This window comes from Epargyreus clarus, unplaced genomic scaffold (genome assembly GCF_041222505.1).
Source record: "Epargyreus clarus isolate Ecla_fem2 unplaced genomic scaffold, WU_Ecla_fem_2.2 ptg000012l, whole genome shotgun sequence".
NCBI classification, from domain to species: Eukaryota; Metazoa; Arthropoda; class Insecta; order Lepidoptera; family Hesperiidae; genus Epargyreus; species Epargyreus clarus.
This window is the reverse complement of record NW_027332220.1, coordinates 7032932-7058545: the sequence shown is the minus strand read 5'-3', so window position 1 is coordinate 7058545 and position 25614 is coordinate 7032932. Positions and strand designations below refer to the sequence as shown.

General features: G+C 34.2%; 1 protein-coding gene across 1 annotated transcript; it reads left to right on the top strand.

Annotated features, from left to right (window-relative positions):
• The first annotated feature begins 961 nt into the window (after window positions 1-961).
• PGRP-S5 (peptidoglycan recognition protein S6) lies at window positions 962-24452 on the top strand. The gene is made up of 7 exons (XM_073078637.1): window positions 962-1004; window positions 7724-7931; window positions 11273-11391; window positions 11848-12030; window positions 21815-22079; window positions 23277-23395; window positions 23951-24452. The coding sequence occupies exons 1-7, from the start codon at window positions 962-964 to the stop codon at window positions 24244-24246; spliced, it is 1233 nt and encodes a 410-aa protein (XP_072934738.1). The 3' UTR covers window positions 24247-24452.
• Window positions 24453-25614: the final 1162 nt, after the last annotated feature.

Here is a 25614-nt window from a genome sequence, read left to right as displayed (position 1 = left end):
ACTGCATATAGACTGTATATATATACCATCGTATAGCGGTATGCGTCGCCACGCCAGAAATCGGTTTTACGTGCGGCTATAGATGTTTCACATCAATAATCACCTTAAGTAACAACGATACGTACCCTACATACTCCAAAGTCTCATTATAACCGATAAGATGTAAGCAATACAACAAAAAATCGATATTGTGATAAATTTATAACACCGTGATTAAGAAAATAAAATAATCCGACCGAATAAGGTACTTCCCCTGTCTACGTGTATCGATGACGAATTCAACCAAAAAAGCAGATAAAACTCAATATTATTGTGTATACTGTTATCTTTAATCACAACAATACCAGATTAATAGATTAAACTGATTATAACCTATCCCAAAGTCTTATATCAGATTATACAATCTGAAGTGTAACGTTACGTAAATCCAAGGATTATTTTTTAATATAATTAATTTCTGACGTCATACAGTGTGTAAGGGAATAACTTAATTGTGTAATTAATTTTTAATGATTACGTATAAAAATTGATATGATATAAACGGTTTGATCGGAGTGATTCGCCCGGGGAGTACCACCGCCACACCTATTTCTAGTGGGAAACCGTTCTTGCGCGTCGATGAAAAGGTGTGGATGCTGGCACACCTTAGTTATCAGGAACCCTAGCAAACCATTCGTGGTTTAGGTTTGAAGCTGGTCGAACCCTTTTTGGTTGAACAAGAGTGTTGAGAGTCGCTGTATTCTGGTTTGAAGAGTGTGGTAAGGGTGACATACTTTTCCGAGGCGTTTCAGCTTAGTCCTCAAGCGTGGCGGCGCATCTATGGCCGACCTCTAGTAGGAATATATAACCGTGTCTAGGGTTAATTACAGATGTCCTTGGGCGGCATTAGTCACTTACAATCAGATGAACTGCATCCTCGCCTGCTAATCCTATATTACAAAAAAACCATTGTATATAGAGTATGTCATGGATGTTCATATATAGCATAGACCACTTACAACCAGGTAATACTTGTGCGTCATTCGAGATTTTCGCAAATGACGAATCAGCAGAATTTGAATGTCGCAATATTTTGCTTCAGAAATCTGTACCTTCTTGCTATGAGTTTCCGTGTTTATAAACCATACCGATACCAAATACCAAGTAGCTTTTATTGCATTGATATGGGAAAAACAGATATTTATACATAAGAATATTTTAAAGGCTTTACACGGGAGGGGCCTGCCAAAATAATGAATCATAGGAGATTCATCACAATTCAGGCGAAACGGTGACAACATTAATTTTGCCATGAATTCGGTACTGCACCGTAAACAAGGCCGTACCTGTGACCTGTCATGTTTCAATAAATAATTTATTGCTGCGTTTAATAACATAATTTAGAGTCATGTTGGCGCTGAGGAAAAACTGTAAAATTGAAATTGCAGGCTAATTTGGTCATTTTTGAAGGGTCCTTACTAACGAGATAAAAACCTAATTACAGAGCTTTCGCCGTATGTCCGTTTGGCGCAGGGCTCGTTTTTTTAATCGCTACAGATTAAAAATTTACAAAGACTAACAATTAAAAAGTAAAAAGAAATAATCAAAATCCCGCTTACACGAAATCGGTATTTTTAGCGTCTCTCGTTTTATTTACGGAACCTTAATTTGAAGATACTTTATATGTTCATTGTAAATTATTTTAATAACTGCTATAACATCAAATACTAAATTCTTGAAAAGATGTTTTATCTATATTAAGTAGGATAGTTAGGTACTAGTAAATAAAAATAAAAAAGTGTAGAAAATATTTTATATTTTACCATAGATGCTTTCTACACTCACAGCCCCACAATAGTATTTCCTGTGTCGTGGATGATATGGACACACGCACATACAAACACACAAACACCCAGACCCAGAAACAGAAACCTATATTAATCATTTAGACATCTGTCTGGCCGGGGATCGAACCCGGGATAAACTGCGCGGAACTTCGCATGTCGTAGAAACACATAGAATAAACTAATAATCACTACTTGTAGAATTAATAATGAATAGAATTATCTCTGATGACGTAAATAGACGTAGATTGTAATTGAGACGCTATAATACTTGACACTGGATGGTCAACTGAGATTACATAATTGGATTGAGTCATATATTATTGATTTTATTCAAAACTAAGTTAATTATAGTCTAAGATTAATTGGTCGCAATTATGGAATTATTTCAAAGGTGGTAGAACCCTTTGTGGTACGACTCCGGCGGCACCACCGCCACACCTATTTCTGCTTATATAAATATTATTATCCAGTACAAAAATGCCTAATTTATATTATATTACGTTAAATTGTATGTTATTACTACGTTATTAATTGTAAGTCTAGATAAAATATACCTATTAAGATACCTTAAGATTTCACTATGTAATGCATGACTGCCGTGACATGCTGTGTCCAAAATAAAGCAAATAAAAAAATCACGTATCTTTTATCAAGAAACACCAAGTGTATTCCCAAATTCCGGCATAAAACTTACAAATAAACAAAAGTACAGTGACGTTCTTATCTTTATTGCCAGCTTTTTTTAAAGTCCCGTCTCAATGAATTCGGTACTTTACAGAATTGATTAATCATAAAAAATATCTATGTGTCTTTATGAGATATCTTTGTAATTTTGACCTTCAGTTCCTCAACTTTATGCGACAAATGTACCTACTGCCCGCCTAAAACATAATAACTGAAGAGTTGTCTATTTTAAAACAATCAATTTAGCTCGATAGGCGGATATATTATTTAACTTTACATCTTTTTTAACCGACTTCAAAAAGGAGGTGGTTATCAATTCGGCCGGTATCTTTTTTTTATGCATGTACACGAATTACTCCGCCGTTAGTGAACCGATTTTAATAATCCTTTTTTTATAATGTAGAAGTAGCAGACGAGCATGCAGTCCACCTGATGGTAAGTGACTATTGCCGCCCATGGACATCTGTGATCTACCCCAGATAAAATTAGATTTCTACCTGAGGTTGGCCATAGGTACGCTGCCACCCCTGAGGACTAGTAGGCTTCGGAAAAGTATGTTTCACTTACCACACCCTTCAAACCAGAACACAGCAGCGCTTAAAACTGTTGTTACTAGGCAGAAGTAGGTGTGGCGGTGTTGCTGCCAGAGTCAAACCACTAAGGGTTCTACCACCTTTAAAAAATCAAATTCAATCTTGATACAACGCGTACGTGCAAAATGTGGAATGAACTTCCTCCTGAGGTATTCCCTCAGGACTATGACATGGGGTTCTTCAAGAGGAGTGTAAAAAAAGCTCTCCTTCAAAGCCGGCGATGCATTGGCGACTCCTCTGGTGTTGCAAATGTCCATAGGCGACGGTGACTGCTTTCCATCAGGTAGCCCGTCTGCCTTATCGTGAGGTTACATATAAAAAAATACAAGGATACTATCACCTTCATCGTCACATCTAAATTACGTAATTACCAATTTAAAAAAGCTTTCATTGAAATAGAGCGTTTTGAAATCCAACTCCTCCGGCATAACCCTTTTAAGTTACTAACCTAACTATACAAAAATAGTTTATGATGTAAATTTGAAATGCAATCTCAAGAAAATTTAGTTTCTAAAATGTATAATTCCAAAGAACTAGATATACCTTTTTTTTGTTGTTCCGAGGGAACACAACCGTAGTCCTCCAAGCGCGATGCCCCGATAGGGCTCTGCTCTGGTGGAGCACTTTTGGCTCCTCCCACACCATCTGATGTTTACGACGGTATGCGACCACACTTACTGTCGTCCTTCCCGGGGTTACTTGCTGGACAGTTCGAGCTCCCACTCTTGCCGCCCGCAACCCCGGAAGCCCCCTTTTAGTCGCCTCATACGACAGGCAGGGGATACCGTAGCCCTATTCTATTCCCGCGACTACAGGGACAACGTAGGTAGATACTTATATTCGCCTAAGTTTTTAATGGTTATTGGTATGCTGCAATAATAAAGAAATAGCAGTTCTATTTTATCTAAATGCTCAGTCCGGATAACATGTCCTGAATTCCATGTTGCAAGTCGCAATTATATAGCGATAGTTCCCGGAAAAAATTGAGGGGCTGCGCAAACTACTTTGGCAAATTGCTACCGATAAAGATAACGTTTATTATTATTTAGGGCTAAAACTTGTTGACAGTAAATATAATGAAAAATATAAATAAATAATTCAAAATTTTGACTATGTAGAGGCACAGTTTAAATATTTGCAACTTGAAGTTAACTAAACGGTAATTACGAAGTAGCTACTGTTAAGTAGCTACAAAGCAAAGGTTAGGAAACTCGGCCTCTTCATGAGGGGTCCGAGGTCCGAATCCCAACCCTCTGATTCTTCAAAGTTATGTGCGCATTAGAAATTAATTATCAATTGCTTAAACGGTGAATGAAAACATCGTGAGGAAACCTTCACAACATACCTTTGTAAGCTTGAAAAAGTTTTCAAAGGTATGTGAAGTCTACAAATTCGAGATTGTTTAGCGCGGTAGACTATGGCCTAATCATACTCATCCTGAGCGCAGACCCAATAATGGGTCGATGATGATACAAATCAGGTGCTTGACCGTTTATACATTAGGTAATTGATTTCATTGTGTTGCCCCCCTTAGTAATAATCAGTCTATTTAAAATTTTACGTACCAAATGCCGTAATTGTCAAATGTCGATTACATTTCATATAATACCTACTAGAAATTGTTAAATTGGCAAAATTGGATATATTGAGTATTAATGAGCGTACTTAATAATAATTATTAAATTTAATAAAAATTTGACGAATATATCAATAACAATTAACTTCCTGGAATCTGTAAGGAAGAAACAAATGATTCGAGTACGTAATTAGGTTCTTCCCAAAGCGTCTCTAAAGTTGGTGACATCGATAAAATCACGGTCTTATGTGTCGTAAGGGCGGCTATAAACACAGCTTATTTTATGGACTTGCCTAAAATAAATCTTTTAATAATTTTAATAACGGAAAATGAATAATTTTAAAGTGGTAGAATCCTCTATGGTTCGACTTCCGCAGCACCACCGCCACATCTATTTCTGGATAACAGCAGTGTTAAGCGCTGCTGAGATCTGGTTTGAAGAGTGTGATAAGGGAGACTTACTTTTCCCGGGTATTCCAGCTTAGCCCTCAGGGGTAGCGGCCATCTGTGGCCGGCCTCAGGTAGGAATGTAATCTTATGTGGGGAAGATCTCAGGTGACCATGGACGGCAGTAGCCACAAACCATCAGGTGGACTGCATGCTCGTCTGCTACTCTTAGGTATATTATAAAAAAACTGATTACATTATTAATCACACGTATTAAGGTAAAAAACAATTTGATCCAATCGTCGAATAGATCTTAAGTACGTCATAATCCCTTGTCCTGTGATTACGAGTATTTTGACATTAAGACGGATAACATAACACTAACTCGATTTAATTATTTATCAGTACCTCTAGGGAAGTACCGAGGGATCGAATTGTAAATATAAAGGAAAACTCTCCACAGACTCTTCAGTTCCATTCGCTATTCGTGCGAATACTTTCGTAACACAACCTTATTGAATATTAGTACTAAAAGAAAATTCAAAATAATTAAAATGATTGGACATAGTGCACGTGTCGCTTTTGCAATTATTATCAATGTATTCCTCGTACATGGATTACCAAGAAACTATGGTAAGCATTAAAAACTGCAATTAAAAAAATACAATTGTATAACTGTAAAATATATTTAGCATCACTATTTTTTCTGTAAAGAAGTGTATCTACTTTGATTGATTTTCGATTTTAAAAAAAAATATATATATATATATATATATATATATATATATATATATATCAGAATCGGTTTTGTAGAATTTCGTGTTAGCTCTTATATACAAACGATTGGAGGGTGTGGTACGGATACTTATATCCGTTCCAACTTAGTCCTCAGAAACAGATTTATTTTTTAATCTTAGTGAATTTTAAGGGATTTTTTTAGATATATGTTATTTTAAGATAGTAAATCGCTCGTTGATATATTTTGATTTGTATATATAATACTAATGTATATAGCATTTCAACTTTTGTCCTATACATAATGAAAATGTCCATGTCATGTATTGATATAATAAAAATAAAAATATTAATTACATATTCTTAAATATTGAAATTAGCATATTTATATGTACCTATGCCGCATTTTAGTTATGAGTAAAAGTATCGAAATTATGATAAAAAAAATTAAGAAAATATTCAAAAAGAGAGTTGAGTAAAAGTGAGTAAACATATCCAACAGGGTCAATTTCTATAATAATTATAATTGATAATAAACGTTAGAATTATCTAAAATATATAAAACAACGATAAGAAATGATGTTTATTAATTTACATAATAGTTGTAAGCAAAGTCAATGCTAATCAATTAGAACCGGTAATAATAAAATTAAATAGTGTTGCTCTATTAATCTTATATTTAAAATTCTCGTGTCACAGTGTTAGTAACCGTACTCCTACGAAACGGCTTTACCGATTTTCACCAAATTTTATATGCATGTTCAGTAGGTCTGAGGATCGGCTACTATCTATTTTTCATACCCCTTAGTGATAAGGTTTCACCCTTAACATTTTTTATTTTTATTTATATGGCAGCACAACGTTTGCCAGGTCAGCTAGTAAATTATAAAAATATCGTAAAAAAAACTTTATTATTTAAAAAAAAAAATATTATTCTCGTAGATTTAATAATAAAGTGTATTAATGATTTAATAATAATACATTACACACGATTATTACGATTGTTAGGGATTAACGAAAATGTGGGTACCATTGTCACCCAAATACAATAACATAAAAGATAGAATACCAGAATAAATAATCAAATTTATCATAAAATATGCAGCCAGAATAGATTATTAACATTTCAGACTAGTGTTATGACCTCTTTGCTAAAATCATCAATAATGAAGTGTAAGTAATTCATTTATTTTTTAATTATTTTACTAAAAAAAACAATCCATCCATCTGATGTTAAGTAGCTACTGCCGGCCATGGATATTCATAATCAATCATAGTAAGATTCGTATCCTGAGGTCAGCCCCAGATACGCTGCTGTTTCTGAGGACTAAGTTGGAACGGATATAAGTATCCGTACCACACCCTCCAATCGTTTGTATATAAGAGCTAACACGAAATTCTACAAAACCGATTCTGATATATATATATATATAAAAATCTGATATATAAAATATATCAACGAGCGATTTACTATCTTAAAATAACATATATCTAAAAAAATCCCTTAAAATTCACTAAGATTAAAAAATAAATCTGTTTCTGAGGACTAAGTTGGAACGGATATAAGTATCCGTACCACACCCTCCAATCGTTTGTATATAAGAGCTAACACGAAATTCTACAAAACCGATTCTGATATATATATATATATAAAAATCTGATATATAAAATATATCAACGAGCGATTTACTATCTTAAAATAACATATATCTAAAAAAATCCCTTAAAATTCACTAAGAATAAAAAAAAAATCTTTTCAATTTGCAATAAAAGACCTTATTTTATGAAATTGAGGATATTTTGTCGCACAAAATTGATAGTTATCACATAAAATGAAAAGAAAATTGTTTCACAAATAAAAGAAAAGAAAAGAAAAATATTCATAATTGCTTTGTCTCAACCAATTTATATATGTTTCCAAGGATCCGACAACTTCCCCTTCTACACACGAGAGGACTGGGGCGCTCGACCATCGACGGACTTGCGGCCAATAAGCGTGCCGGTGCCGTACGTGGTCATCCACCATACCTACATCCCTGGAGCCTGCAACACCACCGCAGAGTGTATGCTGTCCATGCGGTCCATGCAAGCCTTCCACCAGAGCATGGACTGGGGAGACATTGGATACCAGTGAGTTTACTTTAAAGATTTAGATATTAACTTTAGAGATTTTTTTAAATAAATAAAATAAAAAAGGACTGAGAGGTTAACAAGAACAGTTTTTAAATCTTGCTTTTACTCGAATATGGAGTTATCCTCCTCCCAGGGATATGAAATGTAGGATATATTACTTATAGTACAAAGAGACAGAACAAATAAAATAAATAAATAAATGAAACTAGAAATTACAAAAAAAAATGTTAGAAGATCTATCTATTTCTAAGCTTAGATGATTTATATTTCATATTCGGAGAGCATTTTTCGCTTCGTCGACGACACAAATGAAAATCTAGTGACGAACTGAGCATGATGGCGCCAGTCACGTCGCGTCTTTTTTCTGTCATAATGCAGTAGATGTATGGGCTACTGTGTTTCTTTTCAGCTGTGTGTGATACAAAAATGCAATGTATGCACTTTAGTGATTTCTACTAGCAACTTTTATGAAACAAATCTGTCAGCTGTCAAAAATTTCAGCTGTCTGCTTTAAAATATGTCCGATGGTTAATCCTGCAACTTAGTTCCAACGACACCTCATAGGTTAAAATCGAATTTAGCCAACAAATCAACTATTACGATTCCCTATTTCTAAGCCTAGGCGTTTTCTACAGTTATTTCATATTCCGAGGACATTTTTTCGCTTCGTCGACGACACCGTCTCGTGACGAGCCGAGCGTGATGGCGCCAGACACGTCGTCTATTTCTGCCGTGATGCAGTAGGCATATGCGCTACTGTTCCTGCTCAGCTTTGTGACGCAATATTGCACATAGACTGCACTTAACATGTAGATTACGCGTAGAATCTATACCTCAATCAGAAATAATAACAAATACGCTTCATTGGCAGTCGGGTAAAAAACAAGCGATTTAAAATTCTTTGTAAATATTTTTTCATACGTTAATGTAAAAAATACTTCGTTTCTTTGGTGAGAATCATAATGATAGTACTATATCATACTAGTTTTTGCCCGCGGCTTCGTCCGCGTTTAAAAGAAAAAAATATAACGTACATACATAAAACTGAAACTTCGTACCTTCATCTTTGCTAAAGATCATCACTTGATCAAATACATAGTTTACGACTCAATCCTTACTAATATCGATTAAAATAATCGATGTTTTGGGTCCAAAAGATCGATTCTCAGGGATGGCGATCTAAGATCGATTAATGGATCTTAGATCGCCATCCCTAGTTCCCGTGGGATTTCCGGGATAAAAACTATCCTATGTCCTTTCTCGGGTCTCTGACTATCTTTGTACACAATTTTATTAAAATCGGTTCAGTGGCTTAGGCGTGAACAAGAGACAACCAGAAAGACAGACAGACAGAGTTACTTTCGGATTTATAATATTAGTAAGGAAGTGAGGATAAGGATTATTATATTTTGAAGGTGATAGAGCCCGTCGTAGTTCGGCTACGGTGGGGCTACCGCCACCCATATTTCTAATGCATAATTCTATTGCATAATTAGTAATGTTAAGTTAGTAACATGTTGTACGAGACGTTCCAACTTAATCCTTAGAGATAAAAACGCATCGTGAGCGATCAAGTAAGACTCCAATACTTTCTGTGGTAAATTGCAAATATCTAGTACCTAGTGTAGCAGCTACTTACCGTCAGATGACCTATTACTCGTGTTAAAGTAAAAAAAAAATACTTCATAACACAGGTCAGGCACACACAAACTGGTTCAAACGTCACGTGCATTATGGGGAAGTACCACAGAGTCTGTGAATGGAATTCTACCAGATTTCTTAAATGGCAATTAGATTAATGGACCAAAAAACTATCATAAAAAAGAGTATCTTGACCTCTAACTCAAATGAGCGCTTCTAATGTCACCGAACCAGTGTCTACACCATCTGCGTTACATAATCTTTAATGATTTTTAATATAAATTAATATCCTGCATTATTTCGTGTGAAGTAGTAGTTTTGCATTTTTCTACACATTTAGAATGTCTATGATCAATATGAAAATCTACATTTTCGTAAATTGTCCAAATTATTATGAAGTATTAAAATAGTTTTAGTAAAGTTATTTGGTGTTTCGTATTTCTCACAGAAAACTCTTTAATATTATACTAATCTATGATATAGGTATCATGGGGGTGTATAAAAATAATTTACATAACTTCCGTTTTTGGGCTGCCACATTAGATTTAGAATGACGGTAAGCTAATAATAGTTTAATCATCTTTAAAATATCAGTTAAATCACTTACATGGTTCATAATACTATTACATTTTTCCCCGTACATTTTTTTTATATATTATAAGAGTAGCAGACGAGCATGCAGTCCACCTGATGGTAAGTGGCTACTGCCGCCCATGGACATCTGTAATCAACCCCAGATAGGATTAGATATTCCTACCTGAGGTCCGCCACAGATGCGCCCCTACCCCTGAGGACTAAGCTGGAATGCATCGGAAAAGTCTGTCTCGTACATACGAACAGAAAAGTTAAGTGACCGCATTCTAAAATTAAAACAAGGAAGGTAATTCAAATAATTGTACAAGTAATATACAAATGTGCATATCACCTTCCACCATTTCGTAACAAAACTGTTTCACAACGAACATATACTCATAAGCTTTCCAATTTATTTTACATGTCAAGATAACTTAATATAGTTCGGAAACTGTTTGACCTTTTAAACTATCCGAGTTGTTGTCAAGCGTGATGACTAATATCGGAAGATTGCGTTTAGGGAAACAAACGGCTATTTCAAGCAAAAATACGGAAAGAACTGTCAACGGCCGCGTTATCCTTGTACGAGTCTTGTGTCATTGAAATAGACATTAAATTACGGGCATCGGTATATCCCGTTTCTTGACATCATTATCAATGTTGATATTGTTAAAATGCTATTTAACATGCAAAAAATATATAAAATTCATATTTTTATTTACAATATTAACCTAAGGAAAAAGTACAAAAATAATATATACATATGATAAAAGAAAGAATACTTATTATTACGTTTTCTTAAATCATTACAGAATAAATTCCTACAATTCCTCTTTTCACAAGCTCTGATTTTTTTGTTTGCTATCTTTATTCAGTGCTTGCTTATTTGTTAAATAAAAGTCTATCGAACATTTTATATTTTTTAATATTAAACCTAGCGGTAAGGTAGACGGGCTATCTGATGGAATGCAAACACTGTCGCCTATGGACATTTGTTACAAGAAGAGGTTACGCTGTTGGCCTGCGGGCTTTGATGAACAGCTCTATTTGTACCTTTCTTAGAATTGAAATTAGGAGACCTTGGTCCCCAATTTTCAAAGTTTCTAATTTATACATTGTTACAGTTTCTGCCTGGGAAGCGACGGCAGCGTTTACGAAGGTAGAGGGTGGAGGAATATCGGAATCCATGCGGGTCGCGTTAATAGCATCAGCATCGGCATCTGCCTTATTGGCGATTGGAGAGGTAAATAATAATAGTTAATGAAGATCTTCTACTTTCGAGTTGTGTTTTTCGTCTCTTTTTTACATTTCTAGAGTAGGTATAGGTATAATGAATAGAGTGAGTGGAGATCTTTCGTTACTGCTAGTAAAAATCCAGTCCTATTTGGGGTTCTTTTATTACAACATCTATATAAGTAGCTGACAAGCACGGAGTCCACTTGATGTTAAGTAACCATTGCGGTCCATGAATATCTGTCAACAATAAATGTCAGATAAGATTGGAGTCCATTATGAGGTCGGCCACAAATGCTTTGCCTTAAAAAGCGCAATATATTTATCTCTACCTTATTACAACCAACAAATCAGAACACAACAACGCTAAAATTGTTATCAATAGACATAAATAGGTGAGAAGGCGGTTATAAGTCGAAGCATAAAGTGTTCTATCACCTTTAAAAACCGTTGTTTTGTTTCACAGCTGTGACTCCACCAGCAGCCATGTTGGCTTCGACCCAGGAGCTCATCGCGGCAGGAGTTAAGCAAGGCATCCTTAGCCCTACATACAAGCTCATTGGTCACAATCAGGTCATGGCCACGGAATGCCCAGGCACTGCCTTATTCAACGAAATATCTACGTGGGACCATTTTGAGCAGAACCCAAATATATAAATTTGTTGTACAATTTCAACTGTTACAAAAATGTAATTTTACTAAACAACAGTATAAGGAATTGTTAATATAAGATTTTCGCTATATTATATTTGCTACTCGCCAAATTGTCTAAAAGTAAATATTACATAAGTATTAATTTCAGTGATAGAAAAATGATCTAATCCTAGAAATTATGCTTTAAGAATAATAATTTTCTTGTCATAGCTCTAAATTGCTTTTAGTTGGCGCAATATGATGTTCATATTCATATTGCCTTTTGATGTGCAATATGAATATGCCGTTATATATTGTCCCTTGATGTGTCTTAGGAATACTATTGTAGACATAATATTACAAATCAGTATTGCATTTTTTTATTTTATCATACATAAGTGATTAAGTGCATCAATTTCTTTAATTTATGAGCACCATTAATTTATTTCATTTAAATTAACATCATTATTATATTAAAATAAATTATTTCACAATGATATCGTGTGTCTAGTATTAGAAGTGCCGATTTTAAATATTTATTACATTGTAAAAATAAACATATATTATTAAAAATATTGCTTACTTATTTTTATTATAAACCCAATGTATAGAGCAGGGGTTCCCAATCTTTTGTAACCCGCGGCGCAGTTACAAGTTTGATATTTTCTCACGGCGCCCTGTTCTAGCTAACTATTAGAAGAAGACAGTCGAAAGAAATAGGTACCCACAATAATAGTAGTTACGTTAGGTTGATCGAAACGAAAATTTAAACACCACAATATAAAATTGTACCATACTTATGTTATTATAAAAGACTTTAAACGGAAAACAACAAGAAATACTTGAGAAAAAACAAAAATTAAATACGATAATTTATCAGTCAAATCAATGTGAATTAAAACGCATTGGCGTTTTGATTCACATTGATTTTATTTTATATTGAAATATTGATTTGTTGTGTACAATAATTAGAGGATCGACTCACGGCGCACCTCTTTACTTTCTACGGCGCACCAGGGCGCCGCGGCGCACACTTTGGGAACCCCTGGTATAGAGCATAGATATACCACTAATAAAGACGGTATAGAGGAAGAAAATATGTTATTTCTTTTCCTATTTCCATGTAAAGTATTTTGTCAATATAACCCTCATAATAAAATCTTGAAAATATAGAAAAGTAAAATATTTAAATTATTTTACACTAAACTTATTTACACTTTTTAGTTTTTTATGAGTATTATTTTTTTTTATAATAGTGTAGTGAATGATTTTAAGTAGGTACCAAGTAAAACAAGTGTTGATTACAAATACGTTGCTACCCCTGACGAGTAACATCGATATCATTATTTATCATGCATTATCACTCCATCTTACTATTGACGTGGCATAAGTCGTGACTAATGCATTTACACATGCGTAACTATAACTTCAATAGTACTTATACATAACAGTGCTATTATAATTTATAAGTTAGCTTGTTACGAAGATTTTGGATTCTTCAAAGATTAATTCCTATAATCACGGAGATTCTGTAACTATTTTATAAAATATAGAAGTATCAGACCACCTGTTAAGTAGCTACTACCGCCCATGGACATCTGCAATCAACGCCAGACAGCAGATTCCCAGTTGAGGTCGACCACAGATGCGCCGTTACCCTTGAGGACCAAGCCTTGGAAAAGTATGTCGTCCTAACCATACCTTTCAATCCAGAACACAGCTGTCCTTAGGCAGAAATAGGCGTTGCCTTGGTGCCGCTGGAGTCGAACCACACATTTCAACTATAAAACACTATCGGCTGCAATGCCCTAATGCAATGGCCTAAAATTGAACTAATAATACTTAAAGAACCTAAAGATAGGTATAGGCATAAGTGACGTTTAGAGAGAAAGAGGGCTTGAGTATTTAGTGTTTAATCTTAAGGAAAACACGTGTAAAAATCTAGAACCCATAATAGATATTTTCAATGATAAAGCTTACTTTCTTATAAGCCAACACCTCCTTGCCTACATCATTCTTCTATAATACCCTAAATAGATACTTACAATTATTATTTGCAATTTTAATGACTCCGTTATATCTGGCCACGTGCGTATTGGTAGAGTTCACATACCTTTGAGAACTTTTTTTAAAGATCCTCCAGGTATGCAGGTTTCCTCACAATGTTTTCCTACACCGTTTAAGCAAATAATGAATTGCTAATACACACAAAACTTCGAAAAATCAGAGCGTGCCTGGGATTTGAACCTCGGACCCTTGCTTTTTTTATTTATATAGTACCAAGCATATAATACAATTGAGTATTAATGACGCTTTTGTAGGTAAAATATTATAAACTAGTCATGAAAATGACATTGAACGACATGTTCTACATCGGTATTGATGTCAAGTTAACCTATTTCCGATAACTAATCAGTGTTATATCAGCGGAATAGGCATAAATATAGGCCATAGGCATAAAATTAAAATCCTAGGGACTTTCCTCATTGTTAACTTAATCGAGATGATTAATTTTATGAAGAATTAATAAGGATGTACCTATGAGAATTATTGTTATTTACGTAGGTATTGTCCGAAAAATATGGTTAATATTATCCTTCTAATGGCTATGATTCATAATCCTATATTAAAAGTTACTTGACCGGAAATATATGTAAACCGCAAAAGGATATATTATATGTTATGTCTACATCATAAATCATACGAGTAGCAAGAAAAGCACCTCGCCTCACTATAATATACCATACCGTTCTGATGAGCAAAGGGTTCCGGGTTCGGTCCCCGGCCAGACAGATATCTGAATGAAGTTGGTTATCTGTTCTGGATCTAGATGTTTGTGTTTTCGTCTTTGTGTGTATCCGTGGCACCCACGACACAGGGAATCCTAGTGTGTGTGTAAAATTAATCTATACTAATATTATAAAGAGGAAAACTTTGTTTGTTTGTTTGATTGTAATGAATAGGCTCAAAAACTACTGGACCGATTTTAAAAATTCTTTCACCATTCGAAAGCTACATTATCCACGAGTAACATAGGCTATATATTTTATATGAAATATATTTGATAAATAGATTTTGAGGCGGTACAAAGTTTGCCGGGTCAGCTAGTACTTAATATTTTGAATACAATTAAAAAAATATAACTTGATTTGCCTATGAATTTTTATTTTATGGATATAAGTTAAAGAGTTATTTTAATGTTTTGGTAAGGCAAATATATGTCCTTTTATCATATCTATTTAAAAATGAATTATCAATTGATGGTGAAGTAACACAATATAAGACATGTCGAATTATATTTTATAAAAACGTGTTCAAAGGTACGTGAAGTCTACTAATCCGCACTTTACGTGATGGAATATTGCGTAATTTATTTTCATTCTGAGAGAAGGCCCAATCATTGATGAGAGACAATTAAACTCTCATCTATGATTTATGTACTGCTGTATGATGGTTCGCTAGCCTTGTCGTTACCTTTGAGTACTACCCTCAAAAGCCTCATATAAATTTCTCACTTTAACCAGAACACAACAACGCTTAACTCTGCCAATAGTAACCAGAAATATGTTTAACGATGGTACCACCAAAGGCGAACTACGAAGGAATCTGTATCCCGTACAAAGTTTAGACAAGTTTAGATCTATTTTTAAATCCTAGTTAAATCCTCAAGCCATACACAAAGAGAATTTAATCGCTGCCGTGTTTAGCAATGCACGTAAGTGGCAGGAAATTACTTCCTCTACAATTTATCTCTTTAATTCTTGTCTCTTCTGAACATTTCAAAGAGGTATTAATAATGAAGATCGCAATAATAATTACCGTCCAAAGTTAATCCCCTCAATGGAAATTACTTATTAGCGCTAAGTAGGTATATAATTTAAGGAAATAATTTTAAAAATATTGATGTCCCGCTTAGCGGAAGGGTCACCAAACCGGTTTGATACGCAAAAAGTTTTTGATTCAATCAATTATATAGACATTCAAATGATAAATATTAAATTTTGGTCCTGAGTTTGTTGTTTTGTGTAGATGACGTCCTGTTTCCTTTATTATGTTCGGAGAATATAGACAGCGAAAGAAAAACGAAAGTAATCCTACAAAGATATTTTTTTAGGATTTAACAGAATTTATTGGCTGGTCCGAAACATTTCTAAAAAGAAAATAATGTTCTATCTAAGAATCAATTAAGGAACAGTAAATATGTAGTATAATTGTGAAAAAAGCGTGGGGCGTTCCATTTATCAGGTTCGAAAAGCGCCTCACACTTTTTCCACAATTATACTATTTACTGTTCCTAAAAAAAATCAAATTACACACTAATAGAAACTACGATATTTGTTTTAAGAATGTAACATTCATTAAAAATATGTTTTTTTATATCATTGGAGTAACGAAAGACTGAGGTGATGGTATGCGATTACTGCTGCGCATACAGACAACCGTTTAGAACAAATAATCGTTTGTACAACTTAATACTCGTATGTGCCTATAATTATACGAATGCCAAACATTTCTTTAATACTATTTGCTACGGCATTTGGCCTTAACGTATATACTAAAATATGATCATCGTAAAGATAATAAAACTAAGGTAATAAGTAAATTATTTTTAAATCGATATAACTTACTCCATATAGAACACTACCTAAAGCCGATTCTGAGTACGAAGATGTTGAGTCATATTAAGTTTTTAAAGATTTTCCATTTTAATGAAAATAGTACCAAAGTATGCAAAGAAACATGTCAATTGTACAATATCAGATCAACAACTAAATGTTTGTATTCTAACGTATTGTGCAATGCATGCATTACAAATCTGGTTTAACGAAGTACACTTGAAACGAAAACTGTTAACGAAAATTGAATAAAATTTGAAGCCGAATAAAAAAGTGTTTTGAGTAAATTAAACTATAATTTATTATTCTTTTGTAAAAAATATAGAAAGTGAATGTTCTTTTTTTGTACAGATATTTTTTAAATTTTAAAATTAATTTTCATTTATTTTTGTAAGTCAGTTTATAGCAAAAGTATTTTTCATATAACTTAACATCATACCGTAAATAATACTTAGAAACATACTAAACATTGTGCAAGATGATGATATTATAATTAATGATTAATAAGTGATAGATCTAAGGGACACACTTCAAACTATGATTTTATTCGAACCGAAACTAGATTAAGTGATGAGTAATGATAAAAACACTCGTAAATACTATGATTGACTCTTTCGTCATTGCGTTGTTATAGTTAATATCAGATAAAAGTATTTCTCATTGAATTGATGACGCAACTACGCAGACTCTTTTTAGGGGATTTACTACGCTGCTCTACTTTCACTTTTAAGGAAGTATTGCAAAAATCAATAAAACTTCCGTCCTTTTAAAATTTACATTTAAAAATATTTTGGGCGCAGGTAAATGTTTTGTTTTACTGTTTAGCCTAACGATTGCAGACGAGCTACCTGATGGAAAGTAGACATCGCCGCTTATAGACATTTGCAACACCAGAGGAGTCGCCAATGCATCGCCGGCTTTGGATGAGAGCTCTTTCTGCACCTTTTCTGAATCCCATGTCATAGACCTTTGAAGGAATACCTACCTCAGAAGGGAGTTCATTTCCTAAAATTTAACAGTCATTAATTAACACCTATTTCATTATCAAATTATATGTAATATTACGAACACCTAGACTATTTTGTTAATATAGGTAAAATATGCGCAAGTCACTTGTACAACTGAATGTGTGCCTATAATTATACGAATGCCAAACATTTCTTTAATACTTTTTGCTACGGTATTTGGCCTTAACGTATAAAATATGATCATCGTAAAGATAATATACTACGTTAATAAAAAAATATTTTCAATTCGACACTTTGTTATTATCGATACGAAAAGGTACATCACTAGTTTCTATTCTTTCAATAGTATAATAATTCACCTTTGTTTATACAGATATTTCAAATATTTATAAATTGTCTTTCCGAATGATAGCACCTACATGCTTAGTATTGTACTACCGGCACCCATATAATAGTCTAAGTGTTAACTATACTACGCTGATCTTGCACGGTCTCTAATGCAAGTTTTTAATACATGTGGCATTTAAAAATGTGTTTTCGATCAGCGGAATTCCTACTACGCTAAATCAAGACTACTTTTCTTAATATAGAAGTAAAAAACGAACGTGCAGTCCATTTGATTGCAAGTGTAATAAGTTATAAATAGATTTTTCCCTAAGACAGACAGATGGGTTGCTACCATTGAGTATTAGTTTTGCATTGCGGATAAATATGACTCCCTTACCACACCTTTCAAACCGGAGCACAGCAGCGCTTAACTAATATTTGGTAAAAAGATGTGGTCCCGTATCGACCCACAAAGGGCTCTACCACCGTCGACTCATTAAAAGGTGGTAGAAAGTTTATTTGATTGCAATATCATATATATTTCTTCAAGAAAAGTGTATGTATTCGTGTTTCTGGATTGTAGTTGTAAGGAACATTTTTTAGTTTGATTTCAATTGTATATATGTACATTAACAGTATTTGCATTTGTACGAGGATGCATTCTGGTCTGATATTATGAATGGAGAGGTAAAGCAGACGTACATCAAAAAGGGTTCCTACTAAGTCTAATCCAGCAGGCTACAGGTAGTATTCCTTATCAATGTTGAATTGATTAAATGTCTAGACGTGGGTGGCCACTTAATTTCAACCGTCTGATTGCGCGTTTACTCCTATTGTATGAAAAAGGCGCAAAAAGTTATTCAAAGCCGCCATTCGCGTTACTCTTAAATGCGAAGATGACCTTACTTACCAATTTGGCACGTTTATAAAAAACTAAATTGATTTATAGTTTATCAATAGTTTAAAAAAAACTGATGTGATTGGGTATTTTATAACATTACTATCAACACGAATATTTGTGTTTATTAACTTCTTTTTATTAACTTTATCTGCGTTATTCTCATGAAAATTATAAGGTTAAATATTATAAAACCCTGCTATACTGTAAACTGTCTAAAGAATTTTTCTCGTTCAGACAAATCTATTTATAATGATTATATTTTTTAATATTCTCGTCATTACAACGTTTTCGCCTCGATTTATTCGTCTCCGTGGGGAATAACCTCACCGTAGTAGTACGTATAAAAACTAAACGTGTATACAATCCTATATAGTAATACTGTGACCGTAGAGGAAAGAGCAGCTACTACAAGTATCGTTTGTTTAATCCAAAAGTTTTGTTTATAGTGAAATTTAACAAGTTTGTAGGTAAGATCTAAAAATACTTCAACGTACATCATAGTTCACACACAACACGTTTTGAAATAATTACTTACACCTATGGTTATTATATGTAATTTGCTGTATTTATTCGTGAGTAGTTTTTTTTGCAATACAGTGCAAAACACTCGACATCTCCTTTAAAAAATGTAATTTAGACAATAAGGCACCTAATACAAACTGATTGAATTTATATCTTAATATCGGCTTCTTTATATTTTATATTTATCAATTCAATATTTTATTTTTATTTATAACTTTTAACTTTTTGATTGTACTTGAGTAGTACTATCGTTGTAACAATTTCTGTCTTATAAAATCGAGAGGAATATTAAATTTTGTGAAAAGAATCAGTTAGGTATAATTTTCTCATGTCATTGACCCTATGTAAAATTGTATACAATTAAAGTATGCACACTGCTCAATACTGCTGTTATTAAAAAAAATAAAAAAACAGTTTTGAGCAATTTTTATCTTTATACTAACAGATAAAGTAAAATGTCAGACTCGTATGTGATAATAAATGGAGTAATAGTAATAGTTAAATTAGTATTAGTATATTATAATATTAGTAAGCAATATTTTATATTCAAAGATTCTTATGACTTTATTTATTTTTTGTCAATTTAAACTTTATATGTAATATTGCTGACTTATATAAATATTGTAATAATTTCGCACAACTTATTGCTGGAAATTATTATCATGTACAATCGTGAACTAACAACAATGACTCCGCAATGATTTTACTGTGATTACTATAAAACTACATGTTTTACCTACTGAACCAAATTAAAATACAGAGAATTATAATAATATATGTATAGAGAACAATTTTATGTTCATAATACCTACTTCTTATTTTACCAATTGTGAATCAGGCCCTTAGTAGGTATTTAAATTGCAATCCACCTTATAGTATGTGGTCATTACCCTTTTCTTTTTTTTTTTTGACGAGGGGGAAACCTTCAAAAGGTACCCGACGCCATGGGAGTGACGCCGTGTTATGTGGGATTTTTACCGCACTAAAACCCCCCCGGTGGCCGTCCTCAGCGTTTCGTGGAGAACTCCGGGATCTCCAACGGAACACAACCGGAGTCCTCCTAACGCGATGCCCTTCTATCGGGCTCTGCCCTGGGGGAGCAATTTACGCTCCTCTCACATCCCCTGGTGATTACAGCGATATGCGACCACACAAAACCGCTGTCCTTCCCGGGGAAATGTGGTCATTACCCTCACCTCTAAAAACCCCATATAGAAGAAAGAGACTGAATACCTGATAAGATGCATTGCACACTCTGAGGATTAATATGGTTGACTCCTATGTATGTTGCTTCCTTCCACCGAATCACAAGATCTGTTTCACGCTCGTACGAGTCGTAGGTGAGCGGATAGTACCTCTCCGGTCAATCCATACTGGTTCAACAACCTTTCGGGCTTTGTAGAACTCTCTGTGGTTTGACTCCGGAGGGAACAACGCCACACCTATTTCTGCCTAATAACAGCCGTGTAAAGCGCTGCTGTATTCTAGTCTGAAGGATGTGGTTAGGGAGACATACTTATCTGGGGCGTTCCAACTTAGTTCTCAGGAGTACCAGCTAATCAATTGCCAACCTCAGGTAGGAATCTAATCTTATGTAGAGTTGCTTACCGGTGTCCATAGCCACTTACCATCAGGTGGACCGCATGCTCATTTGGTACTCCTGTATTAAAATTAAAAAACACTTTTAAAAGAACGTTTGGCCTTGAACAAGGTGATTGTTATTATCACGTAATAACAATCATAACAAATTTCTTATCATACGTTTTAAACAAGAATAAACTCTTGATAATTTATCACCCAATTGTTTTTTATTTAGTACCGGCTTAAGAGTAGTGGACCGCGGTCATATGGTCCATAACTAAAAAATGACCCGCGAAAAACATATAATTTACATTTTTACTTTATTAATAAAATCAGTTGCTCTGCAAAAATCTAATAATTGACTTTTTACGAATTATGTGTTACATTTTTTTTAATAATAATATTTCAATAATGTGGACTTTTTGTTTCTTTCAGAAAATACATCAAGAAAAAGACAGAAATAGGTTAATAACATCTTTGTGTACCAATATATAATTATGGTGATATTTTTGGGAACAATATGTGCGTACATTATAGGCATCACTTTTGGAAATCCCGTACCTTCAGGTATTTTTTAATTTCTATAAATACTTTATCCGAATTTTTTTTCGTTTTTCAAATATAAAGTCACCGATTATAATTTAATTCCTAATCGCATTAAGTTTTAATTACCAATTTCTTATATTTTGAACTACCATTACAACTTAGATCAATAGCAGTGATTGTTATTACTTACATTCCATATAAATGAATACAAAAAATAAAAAAATATACGCGATGAATTTTGATGATTTGAGGTGATTATAATGCTTATAATACACACTTTATAATATCTCATGTACCAAATATACTTACTAATGTATAGTTATTACTTTAAATTCTTAGCGAGCTCATACGAAGTGTACGCTTATCCAGATGAACAATCAGAAAACGAGATAATGACGTCATGTATACCATACGTGAACCGTGCGGGGTGGCACGCGAGGCCGCCGAAGGAGGTGAAGCGGCTCACAACTCCGGTGCCATTCGTGGTGATCCACCACTCGTTCAAACCGCCTGCTTGCTACAACGATGAGAAGTGCAGCCAAGCTATGCGTATCATGCAGAACTATCATATGGATGAGCGAGGATGGTGGGATATCGGTTACAAGTAAGTATCTTTGTTAAAAAATACACGTTACAGATGAGCATGCAATTCGCCGGATTGTACGTAGCTACTGCCGCCTATGGACATTAGAAAGAAACTCCAGGTAAGATTCGTTTCCTAACTGAGTTCGGCAACAGATGCGCCGCTACCCCTGAGGACTAGGAAAAGTATGTCTCCCTTACCACACCTTCAAACCAGAACAGAACAGAACAGTAGCGTTTGCCACTACTGTTACAAGACAGATATATGATTTTGTTACCTTTTTTATTTCATGGTCTTGTTAATGATTTCATTACAGTATACATGTAGCAGGTCTATCTCTAACCTAACATTAGGTATGATCGAGAACCATTTTGAAGTCTTAGAAAAATGTCATTGGTGTTTATTGGTTAACCACGCAACGTTAACTGCGGGATAATTTTTTAAAAGTTTAAACAAATTAAAGCAACTAGTAACTTGAACATGAATATAGACAACCTTATACTCAGAAAATAAATTAGAACACTTGATCCTAAAAATTAAATTTGAGGGATATTTAAAGACTTAATTACCACGCCTCAGTGAATCAGCCTCACCACGCAATTCCAATCAGAGGACAGTTAAGTAATGTAAGTACCGCCTCTACAACATATGATTCATATATTACGAATCATAATTACGTTGTCTGAGAAACTTTAGAATTGCAAAGGGTTTGAATGTGAGTTTAATCGAATACTATAATTCCCTTCGTAAATGTCATTGACACTCACAAAGATGTACATAAAATAGCCTCTGTACAGAAATATATATGAATCTTTATTTATAAATTAATTACCTACTTATATGACTGCTTATTGAAATTCTTTCCCAAAAAGTCCTTGGTGGACGGTTGGAATCATAACTTAGCGTATTGTTTGTTCATCCATAATGAATCGAAATAGGTATGTCTAGGCTTGTATTTACTTTGAGAAACCCCTGAGGAAGATGTCTATAACGGCGAATTGGCGATTTGCACTGGTCGGAAAGTCTGATTTAACAGACTTTCCGACCAGTGCAAATCGCCAAGCCAAATATGCCGCGTTCATGAGCGATTCACATCTCATTGTTGTGTATACTTCAGATATGTCACTCTTACCCCCATATGCAAAACATATAGCATCTTCCGATAGCGTAATGACTTTTGTGCTATCGTAATAACATTATTAATATTTATTTTTGTAGCTTTGGTGTGGGTGGCAACGGTAAGGCGTACGAGGGCCGTGGTTGGACAACGATTGGTGCGCAAGCGTTGCATTTCAACACAGTCAGCATTGGCATTTGCCTTATTGGGGACTGGCGTTGTAAGTTATTTCTTTCTTCGTTAAATTTTAAGCGTTATGCTTTTTTTATTGTTTAGCCTAACGATTGAGCAGACGTGCTACGTGATGGAAAGTAGTCACCGCCGCCTATGGACATTTGTAACACCAGAGAGGTAGATGAGAGAAAGATGTGGTAATGAAAAACCACTAATATGATACGTTTTTACTTAGTCTTCATGTTATATTGGTATCCAAATGTTGATGAGTAACAGTGACTACTAAACATTAGGTGCCGGACATGCCTGTGCTACTTCTATATTAAAAATGTAAAATTTTAAATATAAAATTACACAATATGTCGAAAACGATTGCAGCTTTACACTATTATAGGCCGCGTAAAACTGCTAGTCCGCTCTGCATATAGAATTTAATCGCGTCCCATAGAAAATTGTATGATTACACCTGCTCGCAACAACTTCCCTGCGGACTAGCAGTTTGGCGCGGACTATACCTACTATTACCCGTAACAGTTATTTGACATATGACGCTAAACAGTTCATTACAATTTTTGTTTAACAACTAATTTGTGCATTTCAGTGACGCTACCACCAGCCGAGCAGCTGAAAACAACTCAAAAACTAATCGCGCTCGGGGTGTCCCTAGGCTATATACGCAAAGACTACAAACTCATCGGCCACAGACAAGTTCGTGACACCGAATGTCCTGGGGACGCGCTGTTCAACGAAATAAAGACTTGGAGCCATTTCTCCCCATTTCCCCACTCTGCTGCAGACCTCGTGCATGTAAAAGAACTTCCCATCGCTGTAAGAGAACAACTGAGGGAAAATGCAACGAAAACTGACGAAAACGTTCAAGTTGTGCAAGTAACGTAGATAAATATGAATTATTTATAGATAGGATATCAAGATTTTATTGAGGATTCTAAAATTATTTATTTATTTTGTAGAGGCCTTTTGAAGTGCTACAAATTGTCAGTTTTAATTTTTTTTCTTATATTATAACAAAAAAACAAATCGGAACGCGCGAACTTATGTGAAATTTAACCGTTAGTGTAGTTTAAATATTTATAGAATGATTGTCAGTTTAATATGCAGTTACAAAGTTCCTATGCCGTATTTTAAGTGAAATAAAATAACGATATAGTTAATTTATTTACGTTCCTAAGTCTTAATGTAATTTAATAACACTGGTTAAACACTTAAATTACTTATGTTTTATGCCTAATTTTAATGATTGAGGTATGTACGGGGCGGGGCTTAGGGATCTGGGCACCCCTTAGGGGTCTTGTACACGAGCGACAGCTGACAACCATCGCCGACGGTCGTCAGCGCAGGCTGTCGCACTTTTTTATTAACATTAGCTTAGGTACTGTTGCCCGTATGTTACCTCCCTTAGCAGAGACTATGACGCCTAGAATTGGAACATTATCTATACTTAATCTAAGGCAAAACTTTTTCATGAAAGTATTTTAATTGTAACATATAATTGTACTGACGAGGATGACAAACATGAAAATGAGATTTTTAATGATAAAAACCAATGTTGTACTTAGATGTACAATATATAATAATAAATAAATGTAATATAGGTATTACTTTAACCTCTTAAGTATTGTTGAAAATAAATTATAAACATAAGTATTTAAAATAGAATAAGAAATATTTAATTGTTAGGAATAAAATATTGCTTTAAGATTATATGTATTTTTTATATAATACCCAAATCCCCATGCCTAAATCGGTACTACCGAGCTCATACACTTTCTTTTACTTATCACGCGTGTTTATGGCCACATGCGTGTCAAAACACCAAGCGTGAATTACTTCGCTGCGGTTTCTGCGGTTCGGAAGTGTCTATACTCTATGAGATGATAGAATGTATGTGGCACGCATGCGGACCAGGCTTATACCCGCGTGATAGGAAAACGTGATAAGGGTGGTAGCTCCTTAGGCCTAAATAATATGCTACAGTTTTACTAAACGATACGTTATAAGGAAGCAGCACAATAATAACAGACTTATCTCAATATTATTAAACGGTTTATTGTCAAAGAGATTGCTTTAATCTTTATATATAAAACTCAATTGCTGTTCGTTAGTCTCGCTAAAACTCGAGAACGGCTGGACAATTTGGCTAATTTTCGTTTAGAATAATTTGTGAAAGTCCAGGAAAGGTTTAAAAGGTGAGTAAATATGAAACATATTTCATAAATAGATTCTGAGGCGATACAAAGTTTGCCG